The following is a 23647-nucleotide window of genomic DNA, read 5'->3' as shown; positions in this document are numbered from 1 at the left end:
TGTGTCTGTGTGTGTGTCTGTCTGTGTATGTGCAAGTGTGTATGTGTGTCTCTGTGTGTGTGAGTGTGTGTCTGTGTGTGTGTGAGTGTGAGATTTATGGACGAGGGAAGACATGGAGTAGCAGGAATTGGGATCGAAGTATGGGGAGGGTGAGGAGTCGTCCTGTAGGATTCCCACAGAGGGTGGTGCGTGTATGGAATGAGCTGCCAGAGGATGTGGTGGAGGCTGGTACAATTACAGCATTTAAGAGGCATTTGGATGGGTATATGAATAGGAAGGGTTTGGAGGGATATGGGCCGGGTGCTGGCAGGTGGGACTAGATTGGGTTGGGATATCTGGTCGGCATGGACGGGTTGGGCCGAAGGGTCTGTTTCCGTGCTGTACATCTCCGTGACTGTGACGGTGAATTGGATGGGCAGGAGACAGGAGTCAAAGCCAGGACGAGGGAGGACCTGGAGATGGGAGAGCGAGGTGGGGGTGGAGGGGGCAAGGCAAGGGCAGGTTGGGGCCTGGGTGATGATGCCCGTGTGAGCTAGCGTCTAGAGAGGCAGACGGTGACTCCTCTCCCTGACGGTGTGCCAAAGGGCTCTGTTTGAAGCTTCTCCCGACCTGAGTCAGCGCCCATTGCGACTGGGCGGGGGGTGGGCAGGCCTGAGGGCGGGAAGGCATTAGCGAAGCCCCGCACTGGGCGTTGTTGGAGACGGCTACAAAAGATGCCGAAGTGGGCGCCTGCCAAAAAATATAAAATAAAAATACATTTGCCGGAATCCCGACAGAGCCTGGGAATTGTGTCCGAACACGTCGGGCTGCTTTACTCTGGTAAAGGCAGACATGACGTGATCAAAGGCAGGATTCACTCAAGTCGCCATGGAGATGGTTCCCTCCATGTGTGTCCACTTGCCCTGTTACACTCCTCGCCTTCCCAAGATGCTCCAGTCGGGAGGGGTTTGGCGGAGGCGATTATAGAAACTGTCTTCACCTTGGGAAGGGGCTGAGAATGTGAGATGGCGATCGGTTCGGGTGAACATTGAAGGCGTGGGGGAGACGGGGGGTGGGGGTGCAGTCGGCTAATCGCAGGGAGAGCTGGGCAACGTTGTCGAGGCAGGGGGTAGACTGGTGTAGGCCTCTAGCCGCTCTGCAAGCCCCTGCTGAACAATCAGGAATTGCAGTCAAAGGCCCAAAACGTCGAGTGTTTTCAAGTCAGCGTCCGAGGCTGAAGGGGACGGGGGAGGAGGAAGTGGGCAGCTGAGGACTGAGTCGGACTGTCAGCCATTTTGAATGGCAGGGCAGGCTGGAGGGGCCAAAAGGCCTACTCCTGTTTTCTATATTTCAGAGCAGTGCGTGTGTCTGTGTGTGTGCGTGCACGTACGTGTGTGTGTGTGTCTATGTCCGTGTCTGTGCATGTATATGTGTCTGTGTATGTCTGTATGTGTGTGTGTCTGTGTATGCCTGTCTGTTTGTGTCTCTGTGTGTGTCTGTGGGTCTATGTGCGTGTCTGTGTGTGTGTCTGTGTCCCTGAATGTGTCTGTGTATGCCTGTCTGTGTGTGTGTGTGTGTCCGTGTCCGTGTGTGTGTCTGTGTCTGTGTGTGTGTGTCTGGTTTTGCCTGTCTGTGTGTGTGTATGCCTGTCTGTGTGTGTGTCTGTGTCTGTGTGAGTGTCTATGTGTGTGTGTGTCTATGTGTGTGTGTGTCTGTGTGTGTCTGTGTGAGTGCGTCTGTGTGAGTGCGTCTGTGTGTGTCTGTGTATGTGTCTGTGTATGTGTGTGTGTCTGTGTGTGTTTCTGTGTGTGTGTTTCTGTGTGTGTGTCTGTGTGCATGTGTGTGTGTCTGTGTGTGTCTGTCTGTGTGTGTGTCTGTATCTGTGTGTGTCTGTGTGAGTGTCCGTGTGTGTCTGTGTGTGTGTCCCTATGTGTGTGTCTGTCCGTGTGTGTGCCTATGTGTGTGTCTGTGTGAGTGTGCATCTGTGTGTCTGTGTGTATCTGTGTGTGTGTCTCTGTGTGTCGGTGTGTGTGTGTGTCGGTGTGTCTGTGTGAGTGCGTATCTGTGTGACTGTGTGTGTCTGTATGTGTCTGTGTGTGTGAGTATGTGTGTGTCTGTGTGTGTGTCTGTGTGTGTCGGTGTGCGTGTCTGTGTGTGTGAGTTTGTGTGTTCGTGTGTTTCTGTGTGAGTATGTCTGTGTGCGAGTGTGTGTGTGTTTGTGTGTGTGTGTCTGTGCGTGTGAGTGTCTGTGTGTGTCAGTGTGTGTGCGTGTGTGTGTGTCTGCGTGTGTCTGTGTTTATCTGGTTTTGTGTGTGTCTGTGAGTGTGTGTGTCTGTGTATGTGTGTCTGTGTATGTGTGTCTGTGTATGTGTGTCTGTGTATGTGTGTCTGTGAGTCTGTGTCTGTGTGTCTGGGTCTGTGCATGTGTGTCTGTGTGTGGGTCTGTATGTGTGCCTGTGTGTGTGTGTGTGTGAGTGCCTGTGTGTGTGTCTGTGTGTGTATGAGTGTGTGTGTGTGTCTGTGTGTGTGTCTGTGTGTGTGTGGGTCTGTGTGTGTGAGTGCCTGTGTGTGGGTCTGTGTGTGTGTGTGTGAGGGTGTGTGTGTCTGTTTGTGTGTGTCTGTGTGTGAGTGTGTGTGTCTGTGTGTGTGTGAGTGTGTGTGTGTGTGTTTCTGTGTGTGTGTGTGAGTGTGTGTGTGTGTTTCTGTGTGTGTGTGTCTGTGTGTGTGTGTGTCTGTGTGTGTGTTTCTGTGTGTGTGTGTCTGTGTGTGTGTGTTTCTGTGTGTGTGTGTCTGTGTGTGTGTGTCTGTGTGTGTGTTTCTGTGTGTGTGTCTGTGTCTGTGTGTGTTTCTGTGTGTGTCTGTGTGTGTGTGTCTGTGTCTGTGTGTGTTTCTGTGTGTGTTTCTGTGTCTGTGTGTGTGTGTGTGTGTGTGTCTGTGTGTGTGTGTGTGTGTGTCTGTGTGTGTGTGTCTGTGTGTGTTTCTGTGTGTGTGTGTGTCTGTGTGTGTGTGTGTCTGTGTCTGTGTGTGTTTCTGTGTGTGTGTCTGTGTGTGTGTGTCTGTGTGTGTGTGTCTGTGTGTGTGTCTGTGTGTGTGTCTGTGTGTGTGTCTGTGTCTGTGTGTGTGTTTCTGTGTGTGTGTGTTTGTGTGTGTTTGTGTTTGTGTGTGTTTGTGTTTGTGTGTGTTTGTGTGTGTGTGTCTGTGTGTGTCTGTGTCTGTGTGTCTGTGTCTGTGTGTGTGTGTGTTTGTGTCTGTGTGTGTTTCTGTGTGTGTGTCTGTGTGTGTTTCTGTGTGTGTGTGTGTCTGCCTGTGTATGTGTCTGTGTGTGTGTCTGCCTGTGTCTGTGTCTGTGTGTGTGTCTGCCTGTGTCTGTGTGTGTGTGTCTGTGTGTGTGTGTGTCTGCCTGTGTCTGTGTGTCTGTGTGTGTGTGTGTGTGTGTGTCTGTGTGTGTGAGTGTGTGTCTGCCTGTGTCTGTGTGTGTGTGTGTGTGTGTGTCTGCCTGTGTCTGTGTGTGTGTGTGTGTGTGTGTCTGCCTGTGTCTGTGTGTGTGTCTGTGTGTGTGTGTGTGTGTGTGTGTGTCTGTGTACGCTTTTCCCTTCGGGGGGATTTCCTGGGGTCTTGTCCCTGATTGCCTGACTGACCACCCCTGCCCCACACGCCCCGCAGATGTTTCCCCCTGTGGTTCGGTTGGTCGGGTTTGCTCAGTAATCGCCCCCCCCTGCCGCCACCCTACAGCACCTTCTGGGGCATCCAACGATGCCAAGAGGCAGTGTGCAAAACAGACAAAGAAAATTCCAGCCCTCCAAACCTGCGCTGATCCAGATCCTCTATCTAAACCTGTCGCCTATTTTTTAAGGGCCTGTATCCCTCTGCTCCCTGCCCATTCATGTATCTGTCTGGGTACATCTTAAGTCCTTGCCTGTCTCTACCACCTCCACTGGCAACGAGTTCCAGGCATCCATTACTCTCTGCGTAAAGAACATTCCACGCACATCTCCCCCAAACCTTTCCCCCCTCACCGTGAATGAAGGCTGTGACGATGGGAGGCTGAGGTGGAGCTAACTGTACACCTCGGTCCGGACATTAGGGTGCAGGGGGCAGAGACATCTCACGGCTGACCACGCCTGGGGGGGGGGGGGTTTCACATTCCCATACCCAAGGGGGAGATACCCGCCATGGGGGTGCGGTGGAGGTTACCCTCAGTGTCAGTCCTGGGGACAGAAGGACTGTCCTTTTGAGGATATGGCGGCTACATTGGGCCTGCTCTCGCTGGGGTCTAGATGAATGAGCGGGCTGAGGTGGGAGAGGACAGTCTAGCAGGGCCGGACAGACGCGATGGAGGGGGAGGGGCAACGATGGATCCTCAGCCGATTCTAGACAGCAACCCCCTCCTTTCTGCTCCTTCAATTTATCATCCAGCCCAGTTACCCGCCCCCCCCCCCGTCCCACCAGCACCAGATGGATAGCTCTCTTTGGAAACTCTCTCTCTCGTTTGGAATTGTGGGTAGTGCTGAAGGATGTTGCAGGTTACAGAGAGACATAGATAAGCTGCAGAACTGGGCTGAGAGGTGGCAAATGGAGTTTAATGCGGACAAGTGTGAGGTCATTCACTTTGGAAGGAGTAACAGGAATAAAGAGTACTGGGCTAATGGTAAGATTCTTGGTAGTGTAGATGAGCAGAGAGATCTCAGTGTCCATGTACATAGATCCCTGAAAGTTGCCACCCAGGTTGATAGGGTTGTTAAGAAGGCATACGGTATGTTAGCTTTTATTAATAGAGGGATTGAGTTTTGGAGCCATGAGATCATGCTACAGCTGTACAAAACTCTGGAGCGGCCGCACTTGGTGTATTGTGTACCGTTCTGGTCACTGCATTATAGGAAGGATGTGGAAGCTTTGGAAAGGGTGCAGAGGAGATTTATTAGGATGTTGCCTGGTCTGGAGGGAGGTCTTACGAGGAAAGGCTGAGGGACTTGAGGCTGTTCTCGTTGGAGAGAAGAAGGTTGAGAGGTGACTTAATAGAGACATACCAAGATAATCAGAGGGTTAGATGGGGTGGACAGGGAGAGCCTTTTTCCAAGTATGGGGATGGCAAACATGAGGGGACATAGCTTTAAATTGAGGGGAGATAGGTGTAGGCCAGATGTCAGAGATAGATTAGATTAGATTATATTACAGTGTGGAAACAGGCCCTTCGGCCCAACAAGTCCACACCGACCCGCCGAAGCGCAACCCACCCATACCCCTACATTTACCCCTTACCTAACACTACGAGCAATTTAGTCTGGCCAATTCACCTGACCCTGCACATCTTTGGACTGTGGGAGGAAACCGGAGCACCCGGAGGAAACCCACGCAGACACGGGGAGAACGTGCAAACTCCACACAGTCAGTCGCCTGAGGCGGGAATTGAACCCGGGTCTCAGGCGCTGTGAGGTTCTTTACTCAGAGTAATAGGGGTGTGGAACGTACTGCCTGCAACAGTAGTAGACTTGCCAACTTTAAGGGTGTTTAAATGGGCATTGGACAAACATAAGGATGTTAATTGAATAGTGTGGATTAGATGGGCTTCAGATTGGTTCCACAGGTCAGTGCTACATCAAGGGTCGAAGGGCTTGGACTGCGCTGTTATGTTGTATGTTCTAGTCCAAAGATGTGCAGGTCAGGGAGGATTGGCCATGCTAAATTACCCATAGTGTCCAAAGATGTGCAGGTTAGGGTGGATTGGCCGTGCTAAATTACCCATAGTTTCGAGGGATGTGCAGGTTAGGGTGGATTGGGCATGCTTAATTACCCATAGTGCCCAGGGATGTGCAGGTTAGGGTGGATTGGCCGTGCTAAATTACCCATAGTGCCCAGGGATGTGCAGGTCAGGGTGGATTGGCCATGTTAAATTACCCATAGTGCCCAGGGATGTGCAGGTCAGGGTGGATTGGCCATGCTAAATTACCCATAGTGCCCAGGGATGTGTAGGTTGGGGTGGATTGGCCATGCTAAATTACCCATAGTGCCTAGGGATGTGTAGGTTAGGGTGGATTGGCTGTGATAAATTACCCATAGTGCCCAGGGATGTGTAGGTTAAGGTGGATTGGCCGTGCTAAATTACCCATAGTGCCCAGGGATGTGCAGCTTAGGGTGTATTGGCCGTGCTAAATTACCCATAGTGCCCAGGGATGTGCAGCTTAGGGTGTATTGGCCATGCTAAATTACCCATAGTGCCCAGGGATGTGCAGGTTAGGTGCATTAGTACTGCTCCCAGCACTAACCAACGGACGTTAATCCATTGGAAGCAGAGGTTTACTAAACTAATACCCAGAATGAGCAGCCTACCTTTGAGGAAAGCCTAAACGGGCTAGGCCCAGTGTCCTTCTGGAGTATAGGGGAGTCAGAGGTGACTTGATTGAAATGTGGAAGATCCCAGAGGGGGACTCGGATGTTGAAAGGATGTTTCCTGCTGTGGGACAACCTCGAAGTGGGAGTCAGAAGCTTAAAAATAAGTTGGGGGTGCGGTGGGGTGGGGTGTGGGTCGGCCATTTTAAATCAGACATGAGGCATTTCCTTCTCTCAGCCTTCAGAATTCCCTTGCTCAGTGGGCAGTGGACGCCGTAAGGTTTCGATATTTTGTTTTAAGGCACGGAGCGATGGCTGAGGGGGTTGAGAGATCGGTTGGGGGGGGGGGAGGGAAACAGAGAGTTGAGGTTAGAGGGCGGATCTGACCGAACCAGGCCCAAAGGGGCCTACCCGTCATTCCTTGTTTTTGTGGCGCCGGGCCGGTTAAAACCCCCGACCTCACTGGCGATGCCCCCGTCCCGCGACAGAACGGGGAGCAGGCGGGTTCCCCCTTCAGGGGCCCTGTCTGCCCGCCCTCCCCCTTGCCAGGGCACAACCCAGGAAATAGCGCGGGGGCAAGGGGGTCGCTGTGGATCGACTTGGCCGAGGCTCCCGCATTATTCCCAACCGATCTCTCAAGAAGGGACTGCCCTCGACGAGCTGGGTGTCGGTGGGTGGTTGGAGGCCCGGGGCCTCGCGGAACGTTCTGGAAACCGGCGGGGGGGGGGAGGCAGTGGGTCCCCTCCCTGAAGGTCGCTGTCTGTTTACTTTCTGTCTCTCTCGCTCTCTCTCTTTCCTCCCCTCCCCCCATCTCCAGCCTGCGCCCCCGGCCATTTTAAGGCCACGCAAGGTGAGGGGCTGTGCAGCGTTTGCCCCCGGAACAGCGGCGCTTCCTCCCCAGGCGCCACCTCCTGCAGCTGCCTGCGGGGGCACTACAGAGCCAGTAACGACCAGCCGGAGATGCCGTGCACAAGTAAGCCGAGGGCAGGCTGTGGGGGTGGGGTGGGGTGTGAGGGAGTCGCGGTTTGGGGCGGGCAGGGTAGTCCGTGCGCGGGCGTGGCCTTCGCGTTCCCGAGAAACAGCGAAAAAAATGGCGCGTTTCCATGAAAGGGGTTGGGGAGTCACATAGCAAAAGGACAGGGGTTTCGGCGCTGGGTAACGCTGTCTGTTGGGTGAGCCATTCTATAGAAGTCAGGAGATTACCAGAACAAGTACAGGCTCTTTGGCCTACCATGTTACGCCAAACCTGACGCCAAATCAGGCTCATCCCTTCCGCCTGCCATCTTCCACCCCTCCCCCCTCATTCCTTGCACGGTCATCTGATAATCCAAAAGCCCCTGAGACCCCCCTGTCTCCAACACCACCCCAGACAGTGCCTTCCACACACCTACCACCTAAAACAAAACTTGCCCTCTCACCTCTCCGTTCCCCCATAAGTGCGTACCCCCTAGTTTTCGACGTTTCAACTCCAGGGGGGAAGCGATTCCGATCGTCCGCACTACCTGTGCGTCTCATAAGTTGATAGAGTTCCATTAAGTCTCACCTCGGACTGTCTAATCCAGGCAGTACAACGTTTCTGCACCTTCTCTGAAGCGACCACATCCTTCCCCTCATGTGGCGACCAGAAACGAACACATTACTCTTAAGTCTGGCCCAATCGACATCTTAGAAAGCGGCAATGTTTAATCCTGACTCTTGTACTCAGTTCCCCGACCAATAAAAGCCAGCATGCCACACGCCCTCTTTACCACCCTATCTACTCGGGTCACCACTTTCAGGGAGCGATGGGCCCGAACCCCAATTGTCCCAGCCTGTTCAGCCTCTTCCTATCACTCAAACCCTGGCAACATCCTTGGAGATCTTCTCTGAACCCTTTCACAACATCTTTCCGATAGGAAGGAGACCAGAATTGCACGCAATATTCCAACAGTGGCCTAACCAATGTCCTGTACAGCCGCAGCATGACCTTCCAACTCCTGTACTCAATACTCTGACCAATAAAGGAAAGCATACCAAACGCTGCCTTCACTATCCTACCTACCTGTGACTCCACAGTGCAGCTATGAACCTGCACTCCAAGGTCTCTAGAGTGTAAAGGGAGCTTTACTCTATCTAACCCCATGCTGTCCCAGTCCTGGAAGTGTTTGATGGGGGACAGTGTAGAGGGAGCTTTACTCTGTATCTAACCCCGTGCTGTCCCTGTCCTGGGATGGGGGAACAGTGGAGAGGGAGCTTTACTCTGTATCTAACCCCGTGCTGTCCCTGTCCTGGGAGTGTTTGATGGGGGGACAGTGTAGAGGGAGCTTTACTCTGTATCTAACCTGGGGATGGGGGTGGGGGTGGGGATGGGGGTGGGGTTGGGGTTGGGGTTGGAGTTGGGGATGGGGGTGGGGTTGGGGTTGGGGTTGGGGATGGGGGGTGGGGGTGGTTGCTGAATGTGACCCCTGACGGTGACCCCTGACCCTTTGTCCTTCCGACAGCCATCCCGTCCGCTCCTCAGGACGCGAGGGCCAGCATCAACGAGACGACGGTGACCCTGGAGTGGGCGGAGCCGCAGAGTAATGGCGGCCGTCAGGATGTGTACTACACGGTGTGGTGCCGGCAGTGTGGTGAGCCCGGCCCGTGCTCCCCGTGCGCAGACAGCGTCAGGTACACCCCGGGACAGACCGGGCTCCGTCAGCGCCGAGTCAGGGTCAGCCAACTCCGGGCTCACACCCCCTACACCTTCAGGATCCAAGCTCACAATGGGGTCTCCGGGCAGAGCCCCCAACCTCCGCACTCCACCACGGTCAACGTCACCACCAACCAGGATGGTGAGTTCCTGCTCCCCTCCCCCCCTCCCCACACCTCTCTCCACTCCTCCTGGGTCCATCTACGCCCCCCCCCCCCTCGGCCCTTCTCACCCGTCCCTACTCCCTCTCATTCCCTCCCTGTCCTGCCCCTTGTCTGTCTGACCCCTCTTCCCGCGCTCTCCCCGTTTCCCCACCTTTTCCCTTTCCCCCACCTTCTCCCCCTCCCCAACCCCTCCCTCCTCCCTTGCTCATTCCCTTCCCCCATCCCCCACCCCTCTCTCCCTCCCCCACTGATGGACTATGTCTCCCCCGCTACCCAGTATTCCAGTCTCTGTGTCCCATTCTCCCCTTCCCTCACATTCTCCCACCGTGACGCCCCACCCGGTATTCCGTCTACGTATCCCATTCCTTCCCTTCCGAGCAGCTTCCCACACTGACACCCCCCACCTGGTATTCGGTCCATGTATCCCATTCCCTCCCTCCCTCCCTAGCAGCCTCCCACACTGATATCCCCCCACCCAGTATTCCTGTCTATATATCCCATTCCCTCCCTTCCTTGTGTTCTCCCACACTGATACCCCTCCAAGTATTCCGGTCTATATATCCCATTCCTTCTCTCCCTAGCAGCTTCCCACACTGACACCCCCCCACCCAGTATTCCAGTCTATATATCCCATTCCATCCCTCCCTAGCGGTCTCCCACACTGACACCCCTCCCAGTGTTCCGGTCTATATATCCCATTCCTTCCCTCCCTAGCGGTCTCCCACACTGACACCCCCCACCCAGTGTTCCAGTCGATAAATCCCATTCCCTCCCTCCCTCCCTCCCTAGTGGTCTCCCACACTGACACCCCCCTCCCCCCAGTATTCCGGTCTCTATACCCCTCGATGTTCTCTCCTGTAGCTAGCGGAGTCCAGGTCAGTGTGATCCAGCAGACCAACGTGAGCGGGAACAGCATCTCCCTCTACTGGCCGGAACCAGCCTACCTCCGAGGCCGGGTCCTCGACTACGAGGTCAAGTACTACGAGAAGGTGCGACCTGGGGCCTTGGGGGGGGGTGCGTGGGGGGCGGTGGGGAATAAGGTGAGAACCTTTTGCCGTTCTACGGTGAGGGGAGGGGGGTGCTGGCCCAGCCGGAGCTCTCGGACCTGCGCCCGTCACCCGTTTCCGGGCAACGTTATCTAAACTGAAACCCTTTTACGTCGATAGTGTCCGCATCCCTCTATCCCCTGCCTTTTCATGGATCTGTCAACATGCCTATGAAATGTTGCTCTCGTGACAGCTTCCACCATTATCTCTGGCAGCACATTTCAGGCACTTAGTGTTAAAAAACAAACTTGCCTCTCACATCTCCTTTAAACTTTCCCCCATTTTACCTTCAACCTATCTCCCCAATGTAGTTTCTACTTTGGGAGAAAGAGGATCCAATTCTATCCATGCCTTTCTGAATCCCATCAATGTCTATCTTCTTCCAGTGAAGGCGGTGTTGGTATGCTTTCCTTTATTGGTCAGAGTATTGGGTACAGGGAGTTGGGAGGTCATGTTGCGGCTGTACAGGACATTGGTTAGGCCACTGTTGGAATATTGCGTGCAATTCTGGTCTCCTTCCTATTGGAAAGATGTCGTGAAACCTGAAAGGGTTCAGCAAAGATTGACAAGGATGTTGCCAGGGTTGGAGGGTCTGAGCTACAGGGAGAGGCTGAACAGGCTGGGGCTGTTTCTCCCTGGAGCGTCGGAGGCTGAGGGGTGACCTTATAGAGGTTTACAGAATCATGAGGGGCATGGATAGGGTAAATAGACAAGGTCTTTTCCCTGGGGTGGGGGAGTCCAGAACTAAAGGGTATAGGTTTAGGGTAAGAGAGGAAAGATATAAAAGGGATCTAGGAGGCAACGATATCACACAGAGGGTGGTACGTGTATGGAATGAGCTGCCAGAGGATGTGGTGGAGGCTGGTACAATTGCAACATTTAAGAGGCATCTGGGTGGGTATATGACTAGGAAGGGTTTGGAGGGATATGGGCCGGGTGCTGGCAGGTGGGATTGGGATATCTGGCCAGCATGGACAGGTTGGGTCGAAGGGTCTGTTTCCATGCTGTACATCTCTGTTTCTGTATGAGGCTGCCCCTCAATCTCCAACGTTCCAAGTGATAGCGAACCATTCTCTCCCCGTGGCTAATGGCCGCCAAACCAGGCAACATCCTGGGAAACCATTTCTGTCCCCTCTCCCAATTCCCCCCGCCACCTTCTGCTAGTGTGGCGACCAGGACTGTGCGCAGTTGCGGCCTGAATGAGCCACAACACGACTTGCCGATTCTTCGACCCTCTGCCAAACACCACCTTGACCACCTTACTTCCCCACTCCCGCCCCACCCCCAACTCCAGGGGTCGCCAACTCCAGGGAACTGTGGACCAAGAGCCCCCTGTCTGTTGGTATTTGGTATGGACCACGCCAGACCCACCCCGCTCCCCCCCCCCCCTCCTCCGCCCATTCCCGGAAACATTTCAAGAAAGTCACCTCGGCCCTCCCTCACCTTTCGTGTAATGGATATTCCAGTTGGTCAAACCGCTGAAGCGAAACAGAATTTATTTTGACTCGACAGTTGAAACACGCGTAAAAGGAAGTGGAACTGAGAATAGTTTAGCTGTGAACAAAGGAGCTTCTGTTCCAACCCAGTAACGTCCACAGAATACAATCCCTACAGGGTGGAAACAGGCCCTTCGGCCTAACAAGTCCACACCGACTGTCCAAGGAGTAACCCACCCAGGCCCCTTCCCCGACATTTACCCCTGACTAATGCACCTACACATCCCTGGGCACTATTGGTAATTCATCATGGCCAATCCACCCCAACCTACACATCCCTGGGCACTATGGGTAATTCATCACAGCCAATCCACCCTAACCTGCACATCCCTGGGCACTATGAGTAATTTAGCACGGCCAATCCACCCTAACCTGCACATCCCCGGGCACTATGGGTAATTTAGCATGGCCAATCCACCCTAACCTGCACATCCCCGGGCACTATGGGTAATTTAGCATGGCCAATCCACCCTAACCTGCACATCCCCGGGCACTATGGGTAATTTAGCATGGCCAATCCACCCTAACCTGCACAACCCTGGGCACTATGGGTAATTTAGCATGGCCAATCTGCCCTAACCTACACATCTCTGGGCACTATGGGTAATTTAGCATGGCCAATCCACCCTAACCTGCACATCCCTGGGCACTATGGGTAATTTAGCATTGCCAATCCACCCTAACCTGCACATCCCTGGGCACTATGAGTAATTTAGCATTGCCAATCCACCCTAACCTGCACATCCCCGGGCACTATGGGTAATTTAGCATGGCCAATCCACCCTAACCTGCACATCCCTGGGCACTATGGGTAATTTAGCATGGCCAATCCACCCTAACCTGCACATCCCTGGGCACTATGGGTAATTTAGCATGGCCAATCCACCCTAACCTGCACATCCCTGAACACTATGGGTAATTTAGCATGGCCAATCCACCCTAACCTGCACATCCCTGAACACTATGGGTAATTTAGCATGGCCAATCCACCCTAACCTGCACATCCCTGGGCACTATGGGTAATTTAGCACAGCCAATCCACCCTAACCTGCACATCCCTGAACACTATGGGTAATTTAGCATGGCCAATCCACCCTAATCTGCACATCCCTGGGCACTATGGGTAATTTAGCACAGCCAATCCACCCTAACCTGCACATCCCTGAACACTATGGGTAATTTAGCATGGCCAATCCACCCTAATCTGCACATCCCTGGGCACTATGGGTAATTTAGCACAGCCAATCCACCCTAACCTGCACATCCCTGGGCACTATGGGTAATTTAGCATGGCCAATCCACCCTAACCTGCACATCCCTTGGCACTATAGGTAATTCAGCATGGCCAATCCACCCTAACCTGCACATCCCTGGGCACTATGGGTAATTTAGCACGGCCAATCCACCCTAACCTGCACATCCCTGAACACTATGGGTAATTTAGCACGGCCAATCCACCCTAACCTGCACATCCCTGGGCACTATGGGTAATTTAGCACGGCCAATCCACCCTAACCTGCACATCCCTGGGCACTATGGATAATTTAGCATGGCCAATCCACCCTAACCTGTACATCCCTGGGCACTATGGGTAATTTAGCATGGCCAATCCACCCTAACCTGTACATCCCTGGACGCTATGGGGTAATTTAGCACGGCCACTCCACCCTAACCTGTACATCCCTGGACACTATGGGGTAATTTAGCATGGCCAATCCACCCTAACCTGCGCATCCCTGGGCACTATCGCCAGCGGTCAACGCCTTTGAAGGACGTGATGCGGCACTACGCCAAGGCGGCGGGTTGGATGGGGTGGAGGATTCCCAAACCCCGGTCTGAATTTGTCGATTGAATTCTTCCCCCCACCACAGGAGAGCAACGAGAGCAGCGCCTCATCCATCGTCAGCATCACCAACTCTGCCGTGATCCCGGGCCTGAGGAACGGGGCGACCTACGTGGTGCAGGTCCGGGCCAGGACTGAGGAGGGCTACGGCGCGTTCAGCAGAAAAAAAGACTTCCGGACCCTGTCAGGAGGTACAGGCGAGTCCCAGGCTTTTACCTGTGCTAGGCCCCTCCCCCACTCCCTGGGCATGGAGCGATCCCGAGAGCTTAAACGTTCACTCAACGCCAAAACAGAAAAGCCGATCGGAGCGGCCTTGTGCTTAAACAAAACTTTGATTTCTTTCTTGCTGGCAAATTTTCATCCGGGTGCTCGAGAAGCGTGGGCCGGGAAAGGGGACGCCTGTCCGAAGGCTGGGATTGGGCGCAGGTTCATGACAAGGGCCTGGGGTGTCCGTGATAGCCCTCCACAACAGGGAGTAGGATAGTCCCAATCAACTGCCCCACCCGCTCTCCCCCGCCTTCCTGTGCCAATCCCATTTTCCCCCTCCCTGGATCGGGATTGAAACAGCCTCCGCCACAGTCTCGGGCGTGGGACTTCCAGATCCCGCAGCCCTGTGCCGGTTTCGGCTCCGGTCACCCTTTGCCAGGACTCTGCACCGTCTGGCTCTCCCGTTCTCTCTCGCGAGCAGTTTCTCCTGCACCTCCCTCCCTCTGTAACTGGGAAGCAGCGCCAGTATCCCCATTCTCCCCCGAGATCTCTCCTCTACACTCACACATAACAGCATAAGGAATAGCAACTGAAATGGAGGTGGCGCGCTGGCTCAGTGGTTAGCACTGCTGTCTCACGGCGCCAGGGACCCAGGTTCGATTCCTGCCTCGGGGGCGACTGTCTGTGTGGGGTTTACACATTCTCCCCGTGTCTGCGTGGGTTTCCTCCCACAGGCCAAAGACATGCAGGTTAGGGTGGATTGGCCATGCTAAATCCCATTCCCAGACATGTGCAGGCTGGGGTGGGTTATCCAGGGTCTGGGTGTGGACATGATGGGCCAAGCAGCCCACTCCCACCCCAAAGGAGTGGGGGGAGAAGCAGGGTGCCATTCTGAGAGTCAGGGGGTCTTTCCATCATTTCGGCAGCTGATCCACCATTCCTCGCGCCCACTTTCCCACCCTTTCCCTGACTGATCGAGACATTGTCTCAGCCTTCAGTACACACCGGGACACTGTCTCAGTCTCCAATACACACCGGGACACTGTCTCTGTTTCCGTTACACACCGGGACACTGTCTCAGTCTCCAATACACACCGGGACACTGTCTCAGTCTCCAGTACACACCGGGACACTGTCTCAGTCTCCAATACACACCGGGACACTGTCTCAGTCTCCAATACACACCGGGACACTGTCTCAGTCTCCAATACACACCGGGACACTGTCTCAGTCTCCAATACACACCGGGACACTGTCTCAGTCTCCAATACACACCGGGACACTGTCTCAGTCTCCAATACACACCGGGACACTGTCTCTGTTTCCGTTACACACCGGGACACTGTCTCAGTCTCCAATACACACCGGGACACTGTCTCAGTCTCCAGTACACACCGGGACACTGTCTCAGTCTCCAATACACACCGGGACACTGTCTCAGTCTCCAGTACACACCGGGACACTGTCTCAGTCTCCAATACACACCGGGACACTGTCTCAGTCTCCAATACACACCGGGACACTGTCTCAGTCTCCAATACACACCGGGACACTGTCTCTGTTTCCGTTACACACCGGGACACTGTCTCAGTCTCCAATACACACCGGGACACTGTCTCAGTCTCCAGTACACACCGGGACACTGTCTCAGTCTCCAATACACACCGGGACACTGTCTCTGTTTCCGTTACACACCGGGACACTGTCTCAGTCTCCAATACACACCGGGACACTGTCTCAGTCTCCAGTACACACCGGGACACTGTCTCAGTCTCCAATACACACCGGGACACTGTCTCAGTCTCCAATACACACCGGGACACTGTCTCAGTCTCCAATACACACCGGGACACTGTCTCAGTCTCCAATACACACCGGGACACTGTCTCAGTCTCCAATACACACCGGGACACTGTCTCAGTCTCCAGTACACACCAGGACACTGTCTCAGTCTCCAATACACACCGGGACACTGTCTCAGTCTCCAATACACACCGGGACACTGTCTCAGTCTCCAATATACACGGGGACACTGTCTCAGTCTCCAATACACACCGGGACACTGTCTCAGTCTCCAATACACACCGGGACACTGTCTCAGTCTCCAATACACACCGGGACACTGTCTCAGTCTCCAATACACACCGGGACACTGTCTCAGTCTCCAGTACACACCGGGACACTGTCTCAGTCTCCAATACACACCGGGACACTGTCTCAGTCTCCAATACACACCGGGACACTGTCTCAGTCTCCAATACACACCGGGACACTGTCTCAGTCTCCAATACACACCGGGACACTGTCACAGTTTCCAATACACACCGGGACACCGTCTCAGTCTCCAATACACACCGGGACACCGTCTCAGTCTCCAATACACACCGGGACACTGTCTCAGTCTCCAATACACACCGGGACACTGTCTCAGTCTCCAGTACACACCGGGACACTGTCTCAGTCTCCAATACACACCGGGACACTGTCTCAGTCTCCAATACACACCGGGACACTGTCTCAGTCTCCAATACACACCGGGACACTGTCACAGTTTCCAATACACACCAGGACACTGTCTCAGTCTCCAATACACACCGGGACACTGTCACAGTTTCCAATACACACCGGGACACCGTCTCAGTCTCCAATACACACCGGGACACTGTCTCAGTCTCCAGTACACACCGGGACACTGTCTCAGTCTCCAGTACACACCGGGACACTGTCTCAGTCTCCAATACACACCGGGACACTGTCTCAGTCTCCAATATACACGGGGACACTGTCTCAGTCTCCAATACACACCGGGACACTGTCTCAGTCTCCAATACACACCAGGACACTGTCTCAGTCTCCAATACACACCGGGACACTGTCTCAGTCTCCAATACACACCGGGACACTGTCTCAGTCTCCAATACACACCGGGACACTGTCTCAGTCTCCAATACACACCGGGACACTGTCTCAGTCTCCAATACACACCGGGACACTGTCTCAGTCTCCAATACACACCGGGACACTGTCTCAGTCTCCAATACACACCGGGACACTGTCTCAGTCTCCAGTACACACCGGGACACTGTCTCAGTCTCCAATACACACCGGGACACTGTCTCAGTCTCCAGTACACACCGGGACACTGTCTCAGTCTCCAATACACACCGGGACACTGTCTCAGTCTCCAGTACACACCGGGACACTGTTTCAGTCTCCAGTACACACCGGGACACTGTCTCAGTCTCCAGTACACACCGGGACACTGTCTCAGTCTCCAGTACACACCGGGACACTGTCTCAGTCTCCAGTACACACCGGGACACTGTCTCAGTCTCCAATACACACCGGGACACTGTCTCAGTCTCCAATACACACCGGGACACTGTCTCAGTCTCCAGTACACACCGGGACACTGTCTCAGTCTCCAATACACACCGGGACACTGTCTCAGTCTCCAGTACACACCGGGACACTGTCTCAGTCTCCAATACACACCGGGACACTGTCTCAGTCTCCAATACACACCGGGACACTGTCTCAGTCTCCAGTACACACCGGGACACTGTCTCAGTCTCCAATACACACCGGGACACTGTCTCACGACCTTCAATACACAGGAGACGAAATTCCTCCTCAGAAATCGGCCCCCCTTTTACCCTGAGACTGTGCCCTCTGGTCCTGCTTTGTCCCTGTGAGGGGTGGTGCACCCCCTCAGCATTGACCCTGTCGAACCCCTTAATGTGTTTCCATGACAACACTTCGCATTCCTCTAAACCCTGGGGAGTAGAGCCCCTAACCTGTCCAGCCTTTGCCGGTCAGACAGTCCATCCCTTAAATCCCGGGCCCTGTCGCTTTCGGGAATATTCGGACAGGTCTCTGCCTTGCCCTGTCCTTCTCAGAATGCATTGCCTCAGAGTTAAATCCCGTAGTTCGGCCCGTCTAACCTCAACCACTCCCCCCCGACTGAGCGTAAACTCGGACTGACCCCACGCCAGCGAGGGAAGCAGGGAGGGAAGGAAGGAGGGTGGGAGGGCGGATGCGAGGCTGTGTGGGATCGCGCTGTGCGCAAGTTGATGGCCTCTGGCGCTGTGTGCCGTTAGGATTTGGGAATGGGGGTGTGGAGAGGAGACAGCGAGGTGGAGTTGGTGTTCACGCGGGGTGTGGTCACGGTGTCGAACTGACCCCTGCCCGCCCCCATGTCGTTCCAGAAACCTGGAGTAGGCGTGAGGAATTCCTCCTCATCGGCAGCTCAGCCTCCGTCATCTTCGTCCTCCTGGTGTTGGGTGTCCTCACTGTGTTCTGTCTCAGGTAAAGCCGGGCGCGAGGGGGTCAGAGACGCAGCCCACCCCCACCCACCTGCGATTCTATCGGAACGTGGTCCCGATCGCCGATTCCACCCCCTCCCCCCACCCAGAGAGAGGGCCAACTGGGTGGGTATGGGGCGACCCCGGGGGCAGGGGGGTGAGGGTAGGGGGGGGGAGAGATGTTAGGGTTCCTTCGGGTGAAAGGTCACTGTTGGTCTCACGGCCAGGGTCCCACCCCAGGGGCTGCTGGGAAGGGCAGGGGAACGGAGTGGGAGGAGGGGGGAGGGGGCAGAGGGGCCAGATTCCCTGTGTCTTGCCCAGTCTCCAATCTCTCCCCCTTGTTTCACACGCTCTCTCCCACTCTCACTCCTGTCTATCTCATGCGATCTCTCTCTCTCCCGCGCATTCTCTCTCTCTCTCGCACACACGTTCTCTACCTCTCTCTTGCGCATTCTCTCTCTGTCTCGCATTCTCTGTCTCGTGCGTTTTCTCTCTCTCTTGCGCACATTCTCTCACTCCCTCAACCACCTTCTCTCTCTCACGCACGTGTTCTCTCTGTCTCTCCCTTACATTCTCTCACGTTCTTGTGTTATTTTTCTCTCTCTCTCACACACATTCTCTCACTCCCGCACACGCTTTCTTTCTCTCTCTCTCTCGCACACGCTTTCTCTCTCTCTCGCACATGCTTTCTCTCTCTCTCTCTCGCACACGCTTTCTTTCTCTCGCACATGCTTTCTCGCTCTCTCTCTCACACACGCTTTGTCTCTCTCTCTCTCGGACACGCTTTCTTTCTCTCTCTCGCACATGCTTTCTCTCTCTCTCTCTCTCGCACACACTTTCTTTCTCTCTCTCGCACATGCTTTCTCTCTCTCTCTCTCGCACACGCTTTCTTTCTCTCTCTCGCACATGCTTTCTCTTTCTCTCTCTCGCACATGCTTTCTCTTTCTCTCTCTCGCACATGCTTTCTCTTTCTCGCACACGCTTTCTTTCTCTCTCTCGCACATGCTTTCTCTCTCTCTCTCTCGCACATGCTTTCTCGCTCTCTCTCTCACACATGCTTTGTCTCTCTCTCTCGCACACGCTTTCTTTCTCTCGCACATGCTTTCTCTCTCTCTCTCTCGCACACGCTTTCTCTCGCACACGCTTTCTCTCTCTCTCTCTCGCACACGCTTTCTCTCTCTCTCTCGCACACGCTTTCTCTCTCTCTCTCTCGCACATGCTTTCTCTCTCTCTCGCACATGCTTTCTCTCTCTCTCTCTCTCGCACACGCTTTCTTTCTCTCTCTCGCACATGCTTTCTCTCTCTCTCTCGCACACGCTTTCTCTCTCTCTCTCGCACACGCTTTCTCTCTCTCTCTCTCGCACATGCTTTCTCTCTCTCGCACACGCTTTCTTTCTCTCTCTCTCTCTCGCACATGCTTTCTCTTTCTCTCGCACATGCTTTCTCTTTCTCTCTCTCGCACATGCTTTCTCTCTCTCTCTCTCTCGCACACGCTTTCTTTCTCTCTCTCGCACATGCTTTCTCTCTCTCTCTCGCACACGCTTTCTCTCTCTCTCTCGCACACGCTTTCTCTCTCTCTCTCTCGCACATGCTTTCTCTCTCTCGCACACGCTTTCTTTCTCTCTCTCTCTCTCGCACATGCTTTCTCTTTCTCTCGCACATGCTTTCTCTTTCTCTCTCTCGCACATGCTTTCTTTCTCTCTCTCGCACATGCTTTCTCTTTCTCTCTCTCGCACACGCTTTCTCTCTCTCTCTCGCACATGCTTTCTCTCTCTCTCTCGCACACGCTTTCTCTCTCTCCCTCGCACACGCTTTCTCTCTCTCTCTCTCGCACACGCTTTCTCTCTCTCTCTCTCGCACACGCTTTCTTTCTCTCTCTCGCACATGCTTTCTCTCTCTCTCGCACACGCTTTCTCTCTCTCTCTCGCACATGCTTTCTCTCTCTCTCTCGCACATGCTTTCTCTCTCTCTCGCACACGCTTTCTTTCTCTCTCTCGCACATGCTTTCTCTCTCTCTCTCTCGCACATGCTTTCTCTTTCTCTCGCACATGCTTTCTCTTTCTCTCTCTCGCACATGCTTTCTCTTTCTCTCTCTCGCACATGCTTTCTTTCTCTCTCTCGCACATGCTTTCTCTTTCTCTCTCTCGCACACGCTTTCTTTCTCTCTCTCGCACATGCTTTCTCTTTCTCTTCTCGCACATGCTTTCTCTCTCTCTCTCTCTCTCGCACACGCTTTCTTTCTCTCTCTCGCACATGCTTTCTCTTTCTCTCTCTCGCACATGCTTTCTCTTTCTCACTCTCGCACATGCTTTCTCTCTCTCTCTCTCGCACATGCTTTCTCGCTCTCTCTCACACACGCTTTGTCTCTCTCTCTCTCGCACACGCTTTCTTTCTCTCTCTCGCACATGCTTTCTCTCTCTCTCTCGCACACGCTTTCTCTCTCTCTCTCTCTCGCACATGCTTTCTCTCTCTCGCACACGCTGTCTCTCTCTCTCGCACACGCTTTCTTTCTCTCTCTCGCACATGCTTTCTCTCTCTCTCTGTCGCACACGCTTTCTCTCTCTCTCTCGCACACGCTTTCTCTCTCTCTCTCTCGCACATGCTTTCTCTCTCTCTCACACACGCTTTCTCTCTCTCTCTCACACACGCTTTCTTTCTCTCTCTCGCACATGCTTTCTCTCTCTCTCTCGCACATGCTTTCTTTCTCTCTCTCGCACATGCTTTCTCTCTCTCTCTCTCACACACGCTTTGTCTCTCTCTCTCTCACATGCTTTCTCTCTCTCTCTCTCACACATGCTTTCTCTTTCTCTCTCTCGCACACGCTTTCTTTCTCTCTCTCGCACATGCTTTCTCTTTCTCTCTCTCGCCCATGCTTTCTCTCTCTCTCTCGCACATGCTTTCTCTCTCTCTCTCTCACACACGCCTTGTCTCTCTCTCTCTCTCACACATGCTTTCTTTCTCTCTCTCACACATGCTTTCTCTTTCTCTCTCTCGCACATGCTTTCTCTCTCTCTCTCGCACATGCTTTCTTTCTCTCTCTCGCACATGCTTTCTCTCTCTCTCGCACATGCTTTCTTTCTCTCTTTCGCACATGCTTTCTCTCTCTCGCACATGCTTTCTCTTTCTCTCTCTCGCACACGCTTTCTTTCTCTCTCTCGCACATGCTTTCTCTTTCTCTCTCTCGCACATGCTTTCTCTCTCTCTCGCACATGCTTTCTTTCTCTCTCTCGCACATGCTTTCTCTCTCTCTCTCTCTCTCACACATGCTTTCTTTCTCTCTCTCGCACATGCTTTCTCTCTCTCTCTCTCGCACATGCTTTCTCTCTCTCTCTCTCACACACGCTTTGTCTCTCTCTCTCTCTCTCACACATGCTTTCTTTCTCTCTCTCGCACATGCTTTCTCTCTCTCTCACACACGCTTTGTCTCTCTCTCTCTCTCGCACACGCTTTCTTTCTCTCTCTCTCTCGCACATGCTTTCTCTCTCTCTCTCGCACATGCTTTCTCTCTCTCTCGCACACGCTTTGTCTCTCTCTCTCTCTCGCACATGCTTTGTCTCTCTCTCTATCTCGCACCCGCTTTGTCTCTCTCTCTCTCTCGCACACGCTTTCTTTCTCTCTCTATCTCGCACACGCTTTGTCTCTCTCTCTCTCTCGCACACGCTTTCTTTCTCTCTCTCGCACATGCTTTCTCTCTCTCTCTCTCGCACACGCTTTCTTTCTCTCTCTCGCACATGCTTTCTCTCTCTCTCTCACACACGCTTTGTCTCTCTCTCTCTCGCACACGCTTTCTTGCTCTCTCTCTCGCACATGCTTTCTCTCTCTCTCGCACATGCTTTCTCTCTCTCTCTCGCACATGCTTTCTCTCTCTCTCTCGCACATGCTTTCTCTCTCTCTCTCTCTCGCACATGCTTTCTCTCTCTCTCTCGCACATGCTTTCTCTCTCTCTCGCACATGCTTTCTCTCTCTCTCGCACATGCTTTCTCTCTCTCTCTCTCGCACATGCTTTCTCTCTCGCACATGCTTTCTCTCTCTCTCGCACATGCTTTCTCTCTCTCTCTCTCGCACACGCTTTGTCTCTCTCTCTCTCTCGCACACGCTTTCTCTCTCTCTCTCGCACACGCTTTCTCTCTCTCTCGCACATGCTTTCTCTCTCTCTCTCTCTCGCACATGCTTTGTCTCTCTCTCTCGCACACGCTTTGTCTCTCTCTCTCTCTCGCACATGCTTTGTCTCTCTCTCTATCTTGCACACGCTTTGTCTCTCTCTCTCGCACACGCTTTCTTTCTCTCTCTCGCACATGCTTTCTCTCTCTCTCTCTCTCGCACATGCTTTGTCTCTCTCTCTCGCACACGCTTTGTCTCTCTCTCTCTCTCGCACATGCTTTGTCTCTCTCTCTCTCTCGCACACGCTTTCTTTCTCTCTCTCGCACATGCTTTCTCTCTCTCTCTCGCACACGCTTTGTCTCTCTCTCTCTCTCGCACACGCTTTCTTGCTCTCTCTCTCTCGCACATGCTTTCTCTCTCTCTCGCACATGCTTTCTCTCTCTCTCTCTCGCACATGCTTTCTCTCTCTCTCTCTCGCACATGCTTTCTCTCTCTCTCGCACATGCTTTCTCTCTCTCTCGCACATGCTTTCTCTCTCTCTCTCGCACATGCTTTCTCTCTCTCTCGCACATGCTTTCTCTCTCTCTCGCACATGCTTTCTCTCTCTCTCTCTCGCACACGCTTTGTCTCTCTCTCTCTCGCACACGCTTTGTCTCTCTCTCTCTAGCACACGCTTTCTCTCTCTCTCGCACATGCTTTCTCTCTCTCTCTCTCGCACATGCTTTCTCTCTCTCTCTCTTGCACACGCTTTCTTTCTCTCTCTCCCTCATGCTTGTTTTCTCTCTCTCATGTGCGTTCTCTGTCTCCCGCGTGTGTTCTGTCACTCTCTCGTGCGTGTTCTCCCTCTCTCTCTCCCTCTCCAGGCTTGGCACCAGCCCTTCCCTGTTTCCTGTTTGGGAGGTCGGGTAAAGCAGGGAATTCTGATATCTCAGGATCCCGCGTGTATTCTGTCACTCCCTCGTGCGGCACTAACACTCGTCCTGGTTTCTCCTCTTAGGAAGCAACGCAAACGAGATCCTGACTATTCCGAGAAGCTGCCTCCGAATATCAGTGAGTCCGGAAGCTTCCATGAGATTGGGGCATAGGTGAATGGAGTGGAAGATTGGGAAGGAGGCCATTCAGTCCCTTGGTGCTATCCATCACTGGGAGGGTCAAATCTAACATCGAGAAACGTTCCATAAACCAATCCATGTTTGCGGATTGGTTTGGGACGTGGCGATTGGTGCATGTGTGAATTGAGGGAATTGTCATGTGACCTTCAAGTTGGCATCCAATTGGAGTCAGCAACCGCACCCCTCGAAATTCCAGAATCGGAATGTGCTCAGCTCGGGAAAAGCGGGAACACCAATGTGACACCCTCCTTCCGAGCGTCCCTTAGACTGCATACCGCGCAGCCTCCCAAGGGTGAATAGTTCAGGCGGCTGGGCAAGGTGGGATTGGGATCAGACTCCGGAGGGGGCTGTTACCGTAATCCGAGGGGATTGTGGGTGTCGGAGATACACAGTGACT

At 53.7% G+C, this 23647-nt stretch overlaps 1 protein-coding gene across 1 annotated transcript in view; it reads left to right on the top strand.

Moving 5' to 3' along the window:
* Positions 1-23647, top strand: part of LOC122547922 (ephrin type-B receptor 3-like) — a 122529-nt gene that overhangs the window by 66518 nt on the left and 32364 nt on the right. The window contains 6 exon segments of the mRNA XM_087982988.1: positions 7124-7279; positions 8787-9119; positions 10003-10130; positions 13555-13723; positions 17942-18041; positions 23136-23188. Of these exon segments, the coding sequence (XP_087839114.1) occupies positions 7124-7279; positions 8787-9119; positions 10003-10130; positions 13555-13723; positions 17942-18041; positions 23136-23188 (939 nt within the window).

Source organism: Chiloscyllium plagiosum, unplaced genomic scaffold, assembly GCF_037043375.1.
Source record: "Chiloscyllium plagiosum isolate Xiang-an unplaced genomic scaffold, Cpla_swu_hap1 HiC_scaffold_44, whole genome shotgun sequence".
Classification (NCBI taxonomy): Eukaryota; Metazoa; Chordata; class Chondrichthyes; order Orectolobiformes; family Hemiscylliidae; genus Chiloscyllium; species Chiloscyllium plagiosum.
The sequence above is the reverse complement of the archived record's forward strand: the minus strand, read 5'-3'. Positions and strand labels throughout refer to the sequence as shown.